We start from the raw sequence: 20193 nt of genomic DNA, 5'->3' as shown, positions 1-20193 counted from the left end.
TTTGATACTCTGTTTCTCCTATTGTTCGTTCAGTGTGTTCCTATCACAATGAAGATGATTTGACAATGGTATTCCTAATGTACCTCATGTCTCAGTAAGCTGCAGTATTTCATGCTTTTTTGAAAAGTAGTGAATTATTGATTGTGTGTTAGACACAATTCTGTGAATGTTCTTGTATTTCATTTAACTTTTAAAAATTACATAGAGCAATATACTTGTTTTGTTCTTGAATTCTCTCTGAAGGTTTAAAGCTTTGAATACCATAGCATATTTATGCATTTCACCAACACAAGAGAGGGACTGATTTGAGTCCAGCAAATTATCTGTTGTCTAGTTTTACTGTGAGATTGGAGGGGGAGAGAAATATGTTGTTAAAATTCTTGATTGTTCTGACACTGTACCAACACTTGCTTCCTACAATAGCATTTAATGTAAACCATTTTTGGAAATCACTTTTTATGACTAATTGTCTATTTTGTAAGTATTTCAGAACAGTGCATCCTATCATAAGGCATTTTCTTTTTTGTTTGTTTTCTAAGGGTACTGTCTGTGTTCAAGGTTTCTGTACGAATAAAATACTTATGAGAAGGAATAATTTGATGCATTGATGTGTCTTTGCATAGGTTTAATGCCAGATGGGGAAAACTAAAATGTATTTGATCAATGAATATGTGAATAGTATGTTGACGTGTTTCCACCACCTTAACCTTTCACATGCAATCAACCAGACTATTTGAGACAGTTTGAGGATCTTGTAACTGGACAGGCCACAGGTGTCAAAAAGCAACTAGGCCTATGAAAGAAGTGGCATGAGTTGCTTTAAATATGTAGCGCCTGCGCTATCTAGTGGAGGTATTGCGATTGCAAGGAAAGCTGGCTATTAAAGAAAAACATAAAGCGGCCAAGGGTTGCGAAATTGTTTGAGGTCGGCTGATGGTTTGGTCAGATTTACAATAATAATCACAACTTGTCACGATGTTTTCAAGTTCGGACAAAACATAACAAACGCACTACAGTGAATAGGACACAACGCCGGTTGCGCATGCTCACACCCAGAATATGAATCCAGTAGGATCTCTCTCTAACAGACAGACAGACAGACAGGCAGGCACACAGAAAGACAGGCACACAGAGAGACAGGCACACAGAGAGACAGGCAGAGAGACAGGCACACAGAGAGACAGGCACACAGAGAGACAGGCAGAGAGACAGGCACACAGAGAGACAGGCAGAGAGACAGGCACACAGAGAGACAGGCACACAGAGAGACAGGCAGAGAGAGACAGGCACACAGAGAGACAGGCGGGCAGGCAGAGACAGGCAGACAGACAGCTCGTTCAACAGGTAGGTCGGCGAGATAGGTGAGAAAGACAAGTAACAACCCCAGGGCGATAGCACACAGCTCGGGTCTGCAGCTGGATACTGTAGCCTGCTCAGAGTGCTGAAAACAAAACAGTGTGGAGTATTACTTTAAATCAAAAATAGCCTATTGTTAAGCGAACGGGGAGAGTATTTCACACTTCTCTCGAGTAAGTGAAAGCCCTGCTTTTTCTCGGGTGATTTAGTCATCTGCATATCGTATTCGTGATGGTGATCACTGATAACTTATTGTCCTCTCATATGAAATAGTCATGACTAAAAAGGTTCCTTCATCGGAGAGACAGCCCATGGAACTTCAACAAAGTGGGCACACTTGGGAAATTAGCGACGGCGAAATTGTAACAGTGACAACAACACCATCCTGATTCCGTCTGGATACATTTTTTTTGCTTTAATTTATCATACCATTTTAAATTACCATTCTACCGATGGAGACCGTTGGAAAGTTCGAGTTCAACCGGAAAGACCTGATAGGACATGGTGCCTTTGCGGTGGTGTTCAAAGGGAGACATAAATGGGTAGGCTATTTGTTGCATGTTGTTTATGAGATTGAAATTAAATTTAGACATAGGCCTACTATCATTCTTATGTACTAAAATATTGATTTTTAGTTGTTTAAGAATTTAAAGAACGTATACATGGCCACGACTGTGTGGCCAAGACTGTTAATAAATGTGATTTATTTGTTTAAAGAAACATGACTTGGAAGTTGCAGTAAAGTGCATCAACAAGAAGAACTTGGCCAAATCACAGTCACTCTTAGGAAAAGAGATACAAATATTAAAGGTAAGAACATTGGGTTTGAACGACCTTTTGCTCCAAATAGATTATCCTTAACCTTGTAATTTTTTTGTTTCTCTCCGAAGGAACTGAAACATGAAAATATCGTTGGACTACTTGACTTTCAGGTACAGTAGTATGTGTGGATTTTGATTGTTTTGATTATGCTTCTATTATTTATGCTATGATTATTTACAGATAAGTGTAATTTCACACAAGTCGGAACTAGTCCACACTCAACTGTCTTAACGACGACTGAGCCCGCTGTCACGTGCTCTATTGTTGACATACCATGTGCAAAACATTGTGCCTCATTGGCTCATACTGTCATTTGTTGACATACATATCGCAGTGCTCTCTGGGCCTTGTAGTTGTTGTGTGTGTTGTTTTGTTTCTCTTGTAGGGATTTAGTAAGCCAGTGGTTATAGTGTAACATAGGTTGAGCAGCAAAGCAGCTTTACAAATTACCTTGATATGACCCGATTATTAACATGTTATTACAAGTAATTTGGGGCTTGTTTGTTATAAACAGATTAGTCAAGTTGCTTGCATGACTGAATTGTTTTACAACTTCCCACCTCACCGGCTCACCCATACAATACGTTTGTGCTCCCCTCAGCACCTTTTCTAGCTGTAAGATGAAACCGTCACCATAAGACACAACACGTGCTCTGATCTCTTTGGTCACACAAACAGATGGCAAGGTGAAGCCTGGCTACCAGATAAACAATGGCTTAAGAAAACAGGCTAAGCACTTAGTCAGCAGAAGTCTCCCGGGAACAGATGGTCTTCAGTAGGTTAATGGCCTTAATGTGGAGAGATCTGTCACCTGCTCCAGGTCAAATCAGAGGCTTTCAAGGAAGTGGTTCTGTCTTGTTGTGGTTGACTGATTGAAGTGTTAATAATATTTGGCATCTATTCAACCCCACTCTATCTCAATTCAGTAGCTGGCTTTTATTAAGCCCTAATACTTAGGAATGAAACATCAATCCTCCCACCCTTATTATGCATTAAACAGCATCATCTTATACTGATACCCCTCTCACCATCCCTGCTCAACCTGCATGACTGAGTACATGAAGATCGCTCAAGCAAGAGTCAATCCACTTTAAATGATGAAGTGGTGTCATTTTTTGCGTAACACAGGAGAGTCTCCTCCCCAGACACTGACGCATTATTCAAACCTATTACCCATGTGCATCCAACTTTGGGTCTAGCCTATATGTCTTGTTTGAAAATTCACTGGCTGAAATGAGTTTAAAAGCTTTAGACAAGGGCTATTTTCAATGTTTCAATGTTTCCCAAGCAATTGTATGTTCAACATTTATGCAGTGACCTGTGGGACACACTGTGTCAGATTGTTAAGGTTTAAAGAGGAACTGAAGTGTTAAAAAAATGCGTAAAAACCAACTGTTCCTGTTGAAAATGATCTGTGTAGCATCAGTAGTAGTCATATACATACATTCTATCCCCAAAATGTTCTAAAAAGGGTATAAAAAAGGAGGAAAATCATGGCGAAATCAGGCAGTGCATTCCCTCTTTAAACACGGAGTGTTTGCAATGTTGAAAAACCATGCTGATATACTCCCACTGTTATTGATTTCAACTGTTTTCATTGACAGGAAATGGGAGGATGTGTGTATCTGGTCATGGAGGTAAGATGAAGATTATGTGGGGTTTGCAAATGTTTTTGGAAATGTATAACCAAATTAGATTCAATCATCCTATGCAGGTAGTGCTCTTACAAGATTATACTTTTAAACATCACTTTATGTCTCTGCTTCCAGTACTGCAATGGGGGAGACCTGGCAGAATACCTCCACTGTAAGTGTGCTTTATTTCACCTTACACAAAAGAGCTTTGACAAAAGATGTGTTTCGTATTCTTCTTTGAAGTTCAGAAGGACTCATATGGAGGAAATACTGTAATGTCATTCTGATCTCACCTTCATTGTGACGGCATGTTTTGATGGTGTCTGCATTGAACCTTTCATGTTGATGGCTCTGAGAGAATAACCACACATCATGGAGGGTCACAGTGACCCTTGGTTGCACACTGTTATTTTTGATAGATTAGCCAATGTGGACTTTAGCTGTGAGATGCTTTGTTTGTTTGTCTTATTTTCAAAGAATGGGAAAAGAGTTGGGGTAACACTGCATGGCATAACAGTTTTTCAGAATATTCTATTGGTGAAAGTTATGTGGAAAGTTAATTTGGTTGCACAACTACTAAAATAATGGACAACAACATCTTCTGGGTTCTAGGAATCCTTTACTTGTGTAATCAGGCAGCAGAGAAAGCCCATGCTCTGGGTCCAGCCACGTGGTCTAAACCGTTCTCAGTACTTCCTGTGATTGCTCTCAGGAACTACCATGGTGTAGTAAGGTGTTGAGGTGGAAACTGAAGGCACCGTACTATTGCCCTGAGGAACATATTACAGCTTGCACACTGAAAATCCCCCTCCTCCTGTTACACACACCCTGGATGGCTGGACTGAGAGCCATAAAGACCTCTCACTAGCTGAATGTAACTTGCTTGAGTTGATGCATCTATTTAAAGTCTGAAGGTCTTAATAGCTCTGGCCGAGTTTTGCTGTCATGCCAGTGTCTCTTGTTTTTTTAGACGTGTGCCAGACCGTCCCCTGCCCGTGCCCTTAGGTTGGCACCTCCTCCTGCCCTGTCCAACACCCTGGCATGCCTGACAAGGCTCATGTAGCACCAATGAGGTCACCTCATCCATCTGTCACTGACTTATCCCCTCTCCTCCGGTCGGTGGAAAAACACAGCAGTTGTAAATACACTCCAATAAGGCAGGGGGTTTTGGAGATGGATCCAGTCATAGTGACAGGGTCTGGTAAAAAGTCCTCAAGTACAATAGACACAAAGTCATTTTTCAGTTCAGTAACGTGCAGATTGTAAGCTTTCAAATGATGTGTCATACATTGAAATCAGAAAATAGTTGAAGAAGATATGCTTATTTGAATGTTGGTACACCTCAAACCTAATACCGGAGAAACTTCCTCTGAATCAAAACACATGGAACATCAACATGCTAAAAACACATAACTACCCGTAAATAGATGATCACACAGTCCTTGTTTACAAGTAATGTATCACTTACCCGGTAGCCTACAGCAGACGGTAGAGTGAATCCATTATATTAAATAATTGTGTTATATCAAGTGGGCAATTTCGTAATATGCAAAAAAAAACGGAAAACATTTTATTTATTTTTAAAACTAGCTTTTTGGGACGACTTGAGAATTGCCGACATGCGGACCTTTTAACCAGACCATGTAACATATTTGAGACCCTAACCCTTGTTATAGATCTTCATGATTAAACTAGTTTAATAATAATAAAAATGTAATCTGTCACATTATATGTCCATTGTCCTGCTTACATAATTCCCATGTATCTTCACCTATATGTCCTCTCATTTGACCTGCAGCTAAAGGCACCCTCAGTGAGGACACCATCCGGGTTTTCCTCCAGCAGATTGCAGGGGCCATGAAGGTCCTGCAGGGCAAGGGCATCCTCCACAGAGACCTCAAACCACAGAACATCCTGCTTTGTCACCCAGAGGGACGCAAGTCCAGCCCCAACAACATCTGCATAAAGATAGGTGTGTGTGTGGGGGGGGGGGGATTACTTGGATGGAGTTAAAGAGAAAGAAGCTGGTGGTTGTTGATGTCAGTTTTGCCACGTGGCGGTGTTTGTTTTTGAAGAAAATTTAACTGCTACTTTAGTCAATGCTACTCCCTCAACTGAGTCATCAAAATGTTCCTACTCAGTTAGTTCCTACTCAGTTACGTATGAGTCATAGTTTTAGAGAATGAAAATAGGCGCAATTGAAAACCATTCCATCAAACTATACCAAACCATCAAAACATGTCAGTATTTAGGGTGTGTTTTGGCTGATGTTTTTGCTCTCTTTCCAGCTGATTTTGGATTTGCCCGTCATCTCCAGACTAACACTATGGCAGCCACGCTGTGCGGCTCTCCAATGTATATGGTGAGCACAAAAGCTCTGCTCCATTACCAAGCCGTGTCTCATCCAGCACATTGGACACTGACCCTAAGCTGTCTTTCTGCCCTCAGGCCCCTGAGGTGATCATGTCCCAGAACTATGATGCCAAGGCAGACCTGTGGAGCATAGGAACTATATTGTACCAGTGTTTGACTGGGAAGGCCCCATTTCAGGTGAGTGTTATAGACACACACACACACACACACACACACACACACACACACACACACACACACACACACACACACACACACACTCAGTCTTTCTTGTTTTGATGGCTTCTAAGATGTTCTCTCTCTCCTGGTTCTTGTATTGTCACTAAATAGTAACATTAGCATGGGCCATTCTAGGAAACAACATGTCACAAGCCTCTCATAAACAGCATGTGTTCACTGAGTGACACCCCACCTGCTTCATACCTAAAACTGTGGTGAAATACCAAGAACAGTTGTTAGGAAAGATACCTTGTTTACAAATGTGTGTATGATGAAATGGCTGGCTGCCATGCTTCTGAGACCAGGGTAAACATTGTTTCACAACAGGCACCCAGCTGGTTTGAGTTTTCTAATGGCCAGGGGGCAGTCTTCTGAAATCACTGTGGTGTAGGCTACAGTATGCTGATTGACTTGGTGCCCGATCGTGTTTAGTTTTAAGCTAGCGAGCTGACAGCAAGCAAGTAAAAAAGTTGATGGTTGATGTTGATTTACAGTAGAATCCTTCACCAATTTGGTAACTTAAATGTTACCAGTAATTGTTCAATTTTGGTTTGCAAATACAGTGCCCTGTGTAAGTAATGGGACAGTGAAGCATTTTTCTTCTTTTGGCTCTATACTCCAAACGTTTGGATTTGAAATCAAACAATTACTATGAGGTTCAAATTAAGCACTTATGTTTAGTATTTGGTCAACAATACTTCAATACTTCATCCCTCGCCTGAAGTCATGCAACCCATTGGCCCCACTAGACGCTCAGTATTTTCTCTGGTGATGTTCTGCCAGGCCTGTACTGCAGCCATCTTCAGTTGCGTTTGTTTTTTGGTCTTTTTGCATAAAATGTTATCATCAGGAAATTCAATTCATGTTAAATTAGAATTCAATCTGAAGATTGACTTGTTCAGTCAAGAACTTTCCACTTTTTGGCCTGGAAAACATCCTAGTTGCTATGGCAGCATGTTTTGGATTGTCTTACTTGTGTGATGAAACACCATTGAGTGGATGTGGAGGCTTGCTTGTTCTCGAACAGACAAGATGTTTCTGTACACTTCAGAATACATTCTGCTGCTCCTGTCATTAGTTCATAAATGAAGATACACAAACCATGACCCCCCCTTCCACCAGGTTTCACAGATGAGGTGATATGCTGTAAATCTTAGGCAGATCTTTTTTTCTTCATACTTTCCACTTGTAATCACACTGGTACTTGATAATATTCATCTTATCTGTGCACAATACCTTTTAAAGACCTCTGCTTTTTAGGTACTTTTTAGCTAAATGTGACCTGACCATCCTTTTTTAGGATAACTAGTTTTGCAGTGAAGCCTCTATAGAGCAGCCTTTTCTTAATTATGGTGAGCATTCTTCTTAGTTATGATGAGCATTCTTCTTCATCCACTGTAGAAGTGTTCCTTGGCCTACCAGGATGTTTGCTATTGCTATTGCTGTGCTTTATTTGTCATTTTTAATGACATTCAAAACTGTTGATTTTGGCAGTCCTACGGTTTTGGATATGTTTCTGATATGTTGTCAGATTTTTATCCTAATAATGGCTTCCTTAACTTTCATTGAAAAGACTCCCAAGGCAAATGCAAAGCCTAGAACTGCTACTAGACATTGACAGCTTGCACAAATGATGTGATGGACCATACTGTACCAGAAACCCCTGTCAAGCCAATTGTCCCATTACTTTAGCAGCCCTAAAATAGGGGGACTATATAATTTATTTTGTCATTTCTAAACGGTGAAACCAATATGTACACAAATACCCTCAAATAAAAGCCACTACTTCTACTTTAACCTACCGGTAAGTAATTGTTTGATTTTGAGTATAGAGTCAAAAAGATGCATCACTGTCCTACAGGGTACTGTATATGAACAACCTATTTGAACCCTCTTTTGTAGATGAAGGCTATTTATGTCACCGGTCCATGAATAGCAATGAGAGAGAGTGCCCAGTCTCAGTGTCAGGAAATGTTTGACCATGGTGTAGGGTTCAATCCAACAAACCATCCACGGCAGTTGGTCTTAGCTGACAGTTACTGTACATACAGTTCAACCTGGGTGAGGATTCAGATGTATGACATATACAATTTTCTTTAGTGTATACTGTAAAACCTTGGGTGCAACATATTGCAAATTCAAATGTGATTCCATGTGTCTGCTTCGGTGCATATCTGTATGGGCAGTGTGCAGTGTATGGGTGTACCTGTGTGTGCTGATGTCAGCTGTAACTCTAGCATGTCTTGTTGTTCCCCAGGCCAGTAGCCCCCAGGAGCTGCGTCTGTTCTACCAGGTGAACAGGAGCGTCCTCCCCAGGTGAGTGAGTCCTGCACAGTCAGGGTGAGGTGTGAGGAGAACGTAAACCCACACCTCACTGAGAGATCTGCCTGCCCTGCTGAGTCAGCTAACACATGGGTGTCTTTACGTTACCCTGTACAGCCCCAGACCCAGTGGCGTACCGCAAAATCCCGAGGCCCCCCCGCAAGGTGGCGGTGGGGGCCCTTTCGCAACGGAGGTTAAAAAAAACATGCGTTTTTTAGAGTCCGACAGTGTTTCCTCTATATGCATTTATTCGTGGCGGGCCGCCACAAATACATTTTTATTTTATTTTTTATTTTTTAAATTTGTTTTTCAGATTTTATCCCTTTTTCACCCAATTTGGTAGCCAATTTAACCCAACTTAGCATCCAATTATCCCCTGCCTATTGCATAGGATCCGCCGCACGACCCCGTGGCCGGCAGTCCCAGAAGAGGCCGCCAGGCAGACTAGGCTGACTGGCTCCTTGAGCCCAGTACCGTTATTCCGGCGCCCAGGGGGCGGTGTTGCGCGACGGATCCTAGTCCAGAAATACTCCTATACCGCCCTCGGAAGCGGCCGGCCAATATGCCGCTTCCCGTGTGCCTCGGCCATATCTGGATCTGGCGAGCCGGGATACGAACCCCGGCCCCGGTGGGCAGCATGCACTAGTGGCCAGTGCGTAGACCGCTACACCACCGCGGGGCCCACAAATACATTTTCTCCGCCACTAATTGATTCAGTCCACTTTATGACCGGAGAACAGAAAAAAATCAGATTGAAGCTAGTTTAGGCCGCTTTCAGACCTACATTTCGTTCCGATTTAGGATGTAGTAAGTTACAATATGTTACAATGTTGCAATTAACCTCGTCGGCGATGTGCTTGCAAAACAGTTTTGTGATTGGTCCGAATTTAGCGGGACATTTGGATTTCTGGAAATCCCTTCCCTCTCTCTTCGCCAGTCGCCCGTCCCTTTAATCCCGTAAGCGTATCCTAATCGAAAATGCAACATCATCAGCGACGACCTTGGGTTCTTGCATTTACTGCTGTTCTCTGGTTCATGTTCTTATACCAGTGCTCACTATAGAGTATTTTAAATGAACATTCGTAACGTAATTCGTAGTCTCTGATGTTCATGGTCAACTAAATCAGGCTATTTTGTGAAACAAATAATGTTCCCGAGCAGCCTCGCACCTAACGCTAGCTTCGAACTATTGATAGCATAATCGTTGGTAAATGTCACAAACGACTGTAAAACAGCTGTTTCCTACTATTCAAGGGAAAAATTGTAGAGATGAGGCCAGTGACGTGAGGCCTGGGCATCCGGGGCTCGGTTTCCCAGTTCAGTTTAAAAGTGGCCCGCTATGAAAAGTAATTGGGGACCCCTGCTGTACAGTATATTCTGACCCTAAAGAACATCGACATGACAAAAATCATTAAAAAAACATGGCCACACATATATGGCCATACACATCGTCAATCACACAAAGACAAGCACCATGGTGATACACATGTACAATGTAAATACAGTAGAGAACACTCAACCACACAAGTATACAGTAGGCATATACAGGACAGCACTAAAGCATGTAACAGGTGTCTTTGACTTCCGTTGCCATAACAGGAGAATGTTCTGGAGTCGTCACTGCGCTCCTCGTTTTTCCATTCTGTCCTCACAGCCAAGTGCCCCCAATCATGCTCTCTGATTTATAATCTATGCTGTTCAGTAATAATGGTCTAAGTCGAGTGTGTCTGTTTGCTTTGTAATGAAGTGTCTTGAGGATTGGTTATGGTTATGGTTATTAAATTGGTTACGGTTATGGTTATTAAAGGGGACACATTTGTTAGCATTTGAGCTTTCACTGTGGGAGCTAGTGTTTGGCTCTCTGTAATACATGATCTGTTAGTCCTTCCTCCTGGATAAACCTGTGATAAGGTTGGCCTATATATGTGTCTAAGATGGTTTGTTGTTTTCTTGTTACTCTATTTATAACATCTCCAAACTGCCCCACACCACTATCACTTTCCACATGACCCACATAGCTCATAGACAGCAGAATAGACACACGCATACACACACACACACACACACACACACACACACACACACACACACACACACACAACCACACTCAAACACACAAGTCACAGGTCAGCAGAGTTTCTCTGGCCTGAGTATTGGTAAAACACACAGATATGCACACACAGGTGCTGTTCCAAAGCTTATAGAGTTTCTAAGTTTGTTGTGCTGGCAAAACACACATTGCCACTTAGGGTGTCACATCAACCAGTGAACTTCAAACATGACTCTTCACAGTGTATCAACAGCAAACACAAAACACCTCGTGAGAAAGCATGATATCACTCGGTGTTCTGGTTGAACACACTAAACTGACATTGGCAAACAGTGAGTCACCAGGTTAAACAGCAAGCCTGTGATGTGTCTTTCCCAGCGTCCCCCGGGAGACATCCAGCCAGCTGAGACACCTGCTCCTGGGCCTGCTGCAGAGGAACCATAGGGATCGCATGGACTTTGGTCAGCCCCACTTACTACTCTCACTCTTACTATATCACCTGAGGTTTGACACGACCTCTCTTGAATTACATTACACATTTTATTCAGACCATCTAGATTCTAGATGTAGATTTAGATGCATCTGACCTTTCATTTCCATTTATCTGTGACTTTCTATCCACAGATGAGTTTTTCCACCACCCTTTCCTGGAGTCAAATTCATCAGCGAAGAAATGTAAGTACGCATGAAAGTACGGTATTGGTGGCTTTGTATTATGTACTGTATGTCTGTAAAGGTAATCCAGCAACTGAATAGAGAATACTACAGCCCTGTTGTGACCTCCACTGTAGTGGTTGAGATAAGGAGCACGGTGTGATTGTTGTGTGTGCCTGGCAGCGTCTCCGGTGCCCATCCCCTCCTACCGCAGCTCTGGCTCTGGCAGCTCCTCCAGCAGCTCCTCCACCTCCCACATGGCATCCCCTCAAGTGAGTACCGACCCCCCCCCACCCCCTCCCCACCACCCTCTGTGGAAGAATAGTCCTGAATTTTCAGAAGAATTGTTGAAAGGATAAAGCCCCCCTTCCGAATGTGAAAAGCATGTTTCCCCGTGGTTAAACATTCCCTCTTTCCTATAGCATTCCGATGCCGAGATGCAGAGACTCCAGGCCAAGGCCCGGCCTTCCCCGCTGAAGGACGCAGCCGTTCCCAACAGCAGGATCACCTCCTCTGACTCAGAGGACTTTGTCATAGTGCCTGCTCTGTTCCCTAGTAAGACGACCACCCTCTCACTCACCTAGATAACCAACTTTCAGTACTGTGTCATTGATCTCATTTTGGTCTCCTCCCTCCTCTGTATTGACCTGTAGGTGACATCACATGTGAGGTAGGAGACGGCTCGCCCCTCCAGGGCAGCATGCTATACAGTGGGTGAGTTGAATAAAGGGATGATCCAATGGTGCTTTATGACATTGTAGTTTCCAGATCCTGACCATGAATATGAACAGCATAAACGTATGATTGGAGTCCTGCGTCTTTGAGATGGGAAAGAAAGAAGCTCTGACTCTCTGTGGTCCTGCAGGAGTTCTCTGCTGGCAGCTGCCGGGGGTCTGGAGGATCTCGGCAGGACGCCACCCTCCTCTCCGTCGCCGCGCTGCTGCCCCCCCAATCCCGTTAGGTAAGAGCTGAGCTGAGGGGGTTGGCATGGGGATTATAGCCAGGGTATTAGAGGAACAGACACTGTGGTGCCACAATCAAGTCTAACATGGTCGCCATTTTCGTAGTTACCCATGATCATGTCTCCTGGCCCAAGTACAGAACATAGGCAGAGGAATTATTGTGTTTGTTTTCCGTCCACCTGATGCTGTGTTCACAACGTATTGAATCACCAAGGTGTCCCTTATCCCTTCTCTCTCTCTCTCTCTCTCTCTCTCTCTCTCTCTCTCTCTCTCTCTCTCTCTCTCTCTCTCTCTCTCTCTCTCTCCTCTCTCTATCTCTCTCTCCTTTTGCAGCAGGACTGCTGAGTTCAGTGGCAGTAACTACAGTCAGTCTGTGCCCATTCCTGTCCCAACACAGATCCACAACTACCAGCGCATGGAGCAGAAACTGCACCCCGTCGGCCTGCATGGCTCAACAAGGTACTTACACACACATCTCTCTCTCTCTCTCTCTCTCTCTCTCTCTCTCTCTCTCTCTCTCTCTCTCTCTCTCTCTCTCTCTCTTTCTCTCTCTCTCTCTCTCTCTCTCTCTCAGCATGGTATGCCTATTGAGAGGATGTAACAAGGACCTTTGGTATGCTCTTGATCTGTTTCAGGGCAACACTATGCTGTGTTGGTAGTGGTGGTGGAGGTTCCCCAGGGTGTAAGAAGACTGGCTTCTCTCCCCCTCACCCATCAAGCCCAGGAGCAGCCTTCAGCTCCAACAGGCCGTCCTCTGGAGGGGCTAGACCTTATCAGCCCTCTCCACAAGGTACTGATCCCCATCACCATCTCTATTATAGTTAGTACAACTCAGTTGAGGGGTTTGGCAGAAATAGTTAATGCATACAGCACACAGTCAATAGACTGCCTATCGTCTTAACCCACACTGCTTCTTCTATATGTGCTAGTGGGCACCATCCCTGAGACCCCAGAGCCGACTGGTCCTCTCAGCACCAGGACAGAACGACTGGCTAGCTCTCCTGGCATGGTGCACACCCCTACCTGCCCGCTGACGATCCAGAGGAGGAACCTAGACTTCACTCTTCCTGACCCCCAAAGCCCTCAGGTCAGCTTTAAAACCATCCTCTGCACGCTTGTGGTTGAATCCACAACTAAACGTGAGCCTGTAGAGGTAGTGACTGAATATAGTTATTTTCCCCTGTTCCCTCGCAGGCAGCGCCTCCATTTGAGTTTCCCCAGCCTCCCAGCTCTCAGAACCTGGGTGTCACCCGCACAAGGACAATGCCGGACCTGAAGGTCCTGGGCCTGTCACCTGGGACCCAGCCCAACACCATCAACAGAGCAGGGAAGAGGAGGGGCTCTTTCGAAAGGTGAGAACTTTTCAACAGTTGCTTGCTACTGAAGCTAGGTTATGCTAGATAGATGATAGATATAAAGCTAGCTACTATATTGATCTCAGAGGGGAAATGAAGGCGTTACAGCAACTCACATCAAAAACAACAAAATAATGTGACAATAGAATAATAATATAATAAAATAACATAAAGCAGATATATAATATTATATAATATCTGAATATTATGGAACATTATATACAGTAAGAACAGTCCAGTATGATTTAACATCCCCCTGCCTGACTCTGATCACCCCAATCGAGCCAGTCGGAGGAGGAGTTGTACAGTCTTATTGCGGCAAGCAGAAGATATCTCCTATAGCGCTCCTTAGTGCAGCGTGGTTGTAATAGGCTGTTGCTAAAAGTGCTTCAATGCTCTGCCACAGTGACTGAGTGAGTGAATGTAGGGGATGGGAGGGATTGTTCATGATGGCCAGGAGTTTGGTTCTCATCCTCCTATTGGCGACCTCCTCCACAGTGTCCAGGGTGACACCGAGGACAGAACCAGCTTTCTTAAGCTTGTTCAGCCTCTTGGTGTCATCTTCCTTGATGTCCCCAGCATACCGTTGCATACAGCACAACAAATAATTAATCATTAAATGCTGAGTCCCTCTTAGGGTAATGTATTTGTGTATTGGATGTCCAGGTCTCTGAGTGCAGGACGCCTGTCTGACATTCTCCTGAAGGCTGCTTTTGGAGCTCAGTTACTGGATGGAGGGAGTAACGAGAGCCTGAACACTGAGAAACCCATGGATACCACAGGTACCGTACCAGGGCAAGCCAAAAGGATTACACCAACACAAAAAAGGAAAAACACAAACAAATGTTTGTTTCAACTTGCAAAGCCTGTTCTGGGACATGAGTTAGACCTTATGTAATTCGGCTGCCAATTTTTCATAGATTAGGTAAAGTTGTAATCTCTTCAGGGCAAGACCTATCTAATCCGTGTATGATTTGGCAAGAGGAGTAGATGTTTTAGAAAATGAACCTGGTTGAAGGTCAGCAGGGATATGATCATGTATTAAGATGGGATGTTCATGGTCAATAGTCCATAGTGCATCCACGTAAACACTGTTACAGGGATTTTGTATGTCCTGTATTTTGACTATTCCCCTTCAATTGTTCATACAGCTCCCCCTGGTGGTGCTCTCAGGGTAGCAGGGGGTTCAGCCAGTCCGGCTGCTGCGTTCTTTACTGTGGGATCTCCACCCAGCAGAAACACCCCGCCATATACCACCAGGATCTCCTCAGGTAGGGGTCTACTGCCCTAGAGCTGGTCTCTCTCTCTCTCTCTCTCTCTCTCTCTCTCTCTCTCTCTCTCTCTCTCTCTCTCTCTCTCTCGTCTCATAAGAGATCAATAGATCAATGCAGTCAGATTGTAATACAACTACATGAATAGTGGGATGCTCAGAGAGAAACTGTAGGACAACAATTTAGTTGGTTCAGCTCCTTATTTATTTAGTTTTGTTTAAATTAATGCCTTTGAGTTAATACCCACTTATTCTTGTATCTACTCGGTCTGTCCCAGCTGAGGGCTCTCCCAGCTCCGCATGGTCCTACTGCGGCCGTCTGGTCCCGATAGGAGCCCAGAGAGAGGGTGATTCACCTCACCAGCAGCAGCTCACTGACCCCCCTGCAGCCCTCCCAGATGGGACTGTGACCTTTGACCCTCCAGAGTTCCCAGAGGAGACGCTGATGGAGGTAAACACAAACACTCCGGTTGATAGAGCTTCATACCACATCTCTACACAGGAACATATTAAGCACTGGGCTTTTGGTTTATGGGTCATGCTTATACTTGTCAAGTATATTGACAGAAACAAGATGGTTGATTCCGAAGCAGCACTTTGGCGCTAGATAACCGTAATATTATATTGTTCTGCTCCATCACAGCAGGGTCATATGGATGTCCTGAGTAACCTCCGCTTCACTCTAGCGTTTGCCCACTGCATCATGGAGATAGCCTGCTCTAAAGACACAGGGTTTGAAGCCAACGACGCCCCTGACGTGTCCTTCCTGCAGCAGAGCTTGGTGGCTGATCAGATTAGTCTCCTAAGCCGGGAGTGGAGGTGAGGTGCATGAGTCTTATGTGACAGCAGCTGGTGAAACCAGGATCAAGTCGCCAACCAATAAAAATGGGACTTGGTACATTGGGACATTTAAATAAATGTCAATGTTGTTGAAAATCAATGACACACTTGCTAGTTAAGCCAAAACATTGCAATGCAATGGATTCTGTGAGTAGCCTACCGTAATCCCCACTACTACCTAGTTAACTATAACACTACTTTACATTGTTAGCAGGCTCACAAAACAAGCTGTGTTAGTTGACTAGCGAGTGTGTCATTGATTTTCAACAGCGCTGAAATGTATTAAACATTTTCGGAATAAAAGTCTGAACATTAAATCTGGTGCCGACTTGTTCCCGGTTTCACCAGCTGCTGTCACCTATTATTGATACCCTGCGCTGTTTAATGACCATCTAACGTACGTACTGTACCTCACACCAGTGTAATGAAGTATCTCTGATTCTCCTGTCTGTGTTGTTGTTTAAAATAACATTTTGAATGAATGAATGAATGAATGAATGAATGGTCTTTATTGTCATTGCTATACGTAGTACAGGTACCAAACTTAGGTACATTTATGTCTGTTTTACTGTGTGTACCCAAGCTATGCAGAGCAGTTGGTCTTGTACATGAAGGCAGCAGAGTTGATTTCCTCTGCGTTGCACACTGCCATGGAAGACATCAGACAAGGCAGACTGTCTCCCACCACCACAGTCAAGCAAGGTGAGACTGGCCACCGTCCTGCTTCCCTGATTGCTGTAGCTATGCAAAACGTATAAGATAGTGTTCTTACATAACATATTATGTCATGTTAGTAGATAGTCATGTTATGTAGAATTGATAAGGTGCATTAAGGTGATTTACCCTGCGTGCAGTGGTTAGGAAGATGAATGAGCTGTATAAGAGCAGTGTGACGTCCTGCCGCTCCCTCAACGCCCGTCTGCACAACTTCCTGCTCAACAAACAACGGCTGATGGACCAAATCAACACCATGACAGCAGAGAAACTCCTTTACAGTCACACTGTGAACATGGTAAGAGCTTTCTCTCTCACTCATCATACATTTCTGTTTAACTATTACAGAATGTGCTCCCAATCTGTCTCTGTCTTGTAGACAGTTTATTTTATTTATTCTTTTACAATTTTACAATTATGAAGTTGGGCCAGTTGAATCATGATCATCTTGAATGATCTTCAAGAGATCATCTTGAATGATCTTCAAGAGATCATCTTGAATGATCTTCAAGAGATCATCTTGAATGATCTTCATGATCTTGAGTTTGAAAATGTAGGAGCAGAGCTAATTCCTGGATGCCATCCTGGTGTAATTCAGGTGCAGACAGCAGCCCTGGATGAGATGTTCCACCAAGGCCAGGCGTCTATCCAGAGTTACCATAAAGCCCTATTGCTGATGGAGGGCCTGTCCCTTATCATTACAGAACAGGCAGACATCGACAACATAAGTAAATGTAAGTATGCACACACACACACACACACACACACACACACACACACTATTGAATAAATGAGCATGAGCATGTTGACTTACTGATAAAATTGGTGGATAAGAAATGCAGAGCACTTTAGTTTTACCACATAGTTATAGATTATGTAATAAATTATGCTCATCCTGTGTATGTTTTGTCTCTCTGCGTCGATCTCAGGTAAGCAGTGGATTGAGCGACGCCTGCAGACTGTGCAGTCTACTTGACCTCTAGGACTGCAGCAACATTATTATTTGAGTCTCCAAACTTGATGCCACATCCAACTTTCCTCAATGAAGATGGACCTCCTTAGACTGTTGACACAAAAGCACTTTGGACAGTTTGTTACAGTAACTAGAACACTGATACGACTGCTCTCTACCTACATCCTAGCACAAAAAATGTCTAATACCATAAAGGAGTGCAAGAGAAGTAGTTAGTTTCACTATGTGATTCTATCTAGTTCCTTCCTGTGAGCAGTTTAAGTTGTGAATGTAGAATGTCTGTAATCATACGCTATGCTCTAAAAAGGCCAGTAGTATGCTGTGTGTAATTGTGATGAACTACAGGATTTATCAGACCTAACTTGTTTGGTGCCTCCCAGGCAGAGTGATTTTTTTCTTCTCAATTGAGTTGATATTACTTGAAATGAGGCCTAACCGCACCTCTGCTTTTTTTAAAAATACTGTATATAATGTTCTTTGCATGTTTGAGAATGACGTAGGTGACTCAATTAGAGGAGCTTTTCCACAAAGGGAATTCAAGTAAATCTTCAGTACTGGTATTACATTACCCAAAATGTTTTTAACCACACCAAATGGTTTTTCAAAGCAAAAGTAGTTGAAGTTTGAATGTTTTGTAAGAGAGAGTGAAGACCAAGTATTGCCAATGTGTAGATTACTATGCTTGTTCTTATAGCTTTTAGCAATTGAAATGTGTGCCACCATAGTTTCACTATAGCATATATACATTTCATGGACTTTTCATACACCGTTAGTAACATTCAGAAATGTCATTATTGTATTGCACACAAGTGTCAAATGTATGTACTTTGCTGTAAATGAAAGGACTATGACAAAACTGTTCTTCCTGCTTTGGCCTGTGGGAAACGTCATTGTGACCCTGCAGAGTAAAGCTTCTTTTCTTGCTCTTGATAACCTCACTATCAAATTGATTGTATTAACTGTGGTATTGACATCTTGGTTTGTATACAGAGTGAAAGTCTTTCAAGAAACCCTTTCCCTGTGAATGTGATGTCCAGCAATACTTGTTTTCTGATTTGCACTAATATCAGTGAACGATGGATACAGAAGTGTGAGTTATAACTTAACCTATTGGCAGAGAAACCAGATAGACAAAATGTCAGCGCAGAAAATGTTGTGTTTCTATAAATATTTATTATAACTGGGGAGTTCTTTTATTTGGTCAGGATTGGTTGATTTTAGCTTTAGTTTTTTCATTACTGTTTCTGTGGCTCTACATTGGAATTGACCCCTTGTATATTCTGAGAGTGTTGAGCTAAGAATATTGCTATGTATTTGTAAAGTACATAGTCATTATGTTTTGCTGATCCATGTTATTTCTTGTTCAACAAGACCAAGCTGCCAAAATCTGTTTCATATGAGAATGTAGTGTGTGAAAAGAGTGACTGAAATAAAATACTGTATTACATTTTGAGGATTGTGTATTCAACTGCCCCTCAGATCTAACCTCATCCCCAGGCTATTCGAGCATCCTGGTGTCTGGGAAAGATTTAACATTTTAATTTAAATTAAATTGCATAGTTCAGTAAGGCTACAGCACATAATTTGTAAAAGCTGACTTTATACAGCTCTCCACGACCCTTAACGAATCAGCCAGTGATCTCTGGTCCACTACTCCCACTTTGCTCAGGTGACATGAGGTTCAACAGCCTACGGCAGCTACATCGGTGGCTTAAAGCATTCTGTAACACTGAGGATATTCCATTTGTAGACAATTTTGACCTGTTTTCAGAGAGACCAGCATTTTTAAGCGTGACAGAGTGCACCCAAACAGAAGAAGCGCAGAGATCCTATCTGACAATATGGAGAAGGTGTTAAAGTGGTGAGGACTAGTCTTAGCCACCCACAACCCATTTCGTTGACTGCCAAAAAAACCTGTTTCAGCACAGGCTAGCAAATTGGCCTACGCCTCAAATTTCAGAATAAAAGTCAGAAAAATAAAATCTGAATAAAAGTCAGAAAAATAATATTTCAGAATAAAAGTCCAAAAAATTGAATTTCTGAATAAAAGTCAGAAAAATAAAATGTGGGCTAGTTTAGGTTGCACTCGTCATTTACGTTTTACTTGAGAACTGTGATTGTGATCCTACCATAAGCGTGGAAGTACAAGCCAAAATTGAATACATTGTATTAATAAACTATTTAATTTGTCATAACTACGGCTCATGTGTCTTTTTATTGTACAAACTAAATAAATGTAGAAATGCAGGAACTGAATCGCTATCTTCCATAGGCTGGTTTTCCCCTGCTTCGGCAGGCTACTTTATCTCTGCTGAGGTAACTACGGTTAGCTACGAGTTAGTTATAACTTACACCACCTTAAGTTAGGGGTATGTATAAATATTTAGTAGTTACTAAGGTCTATGTCATATAGTGTGGTTGGTGCAAGTTGTGCAACCCATTCAAGTTTAGTAGTGACTAAATCTTAAATGTTCTGTTTTTTTTCATAATATGAAATACGAATATTACAAAAGTTTAAGTGTTGAAGAGCCCACTCAATATAACAAACAACAGTTTTAGGACCACTAAGGGTCAATCATTTGGATTCACTGTACCGTCTGCCGTCCGTAATTGGATTATACATGGCTTGTAAACAAACTTACGTTTTAG

The 20193-nt window shown here is 42.7% G+C and overlaps 1 protein-coding gene across 1 annotated transcript; it reads left to right on the top strand.

Annotated features, from left to right (window-relative positions):
* Nucleotides 1-1808: 1808 nt before the first annotated feature.
* On the top strand, nt 1809-18921 carry ulk1a (unc-51 like autophagy activating kinase 1a; the record flags this gene model as incomplete). Its single annotated transcript, XM_080531438.1, has 27 exons — nt 1809-1898; nt 2074-2166; nt 2247-2288; nt 3783-3815; nt 3948-3984; nt 5611-5784; nt 6101-6174; nt 6261-6362; nt 8662-8720; nt 11155-11237; nt 11401-11451; nt 11614-11702; nt 11853-11985; nt 12084-12144; nt 12296-12391; nt 12726-12851; nt 13028-13182; nt 13322-13479; nt 13587-13744; nt 14414-14529; nt 14899-15018; nt 15296-15468; nt 15661-15836; nt 16441-16559; nt 16712-16869; nt 17170-17305; nt 17501-18921. The coding sequence occupies 27 exons, from the start codon at nt 1809-1811 to the stop codon at nt 17545-17547; spliced, it is 2859 nt and encodes a 952-aa protein (XP_080387564.1). The 3' UTR covers nt 17548-18921.
* Nucleotides 18922-20193: the final 1272 nt, after the last annotated feature.

This window comes from Nansenia antarctica (assembly GCF_963989245.1).
Source record: "Nansenia antarctica genome assembly, chromosome: 5".
In the NCBI taxonomy this organism is placed as follows: Eukaryota; Metazoa; Chordata; class Actinopteri; order Argentiniformes; family Microstomatidae; genus Nansenia; species Nansenia antarctica.
The sequence above is the reverse complement of the archived record's forward strand: the minus strand, read 5'-3'. Positions and strand labels throughout refer to the sequence as shown.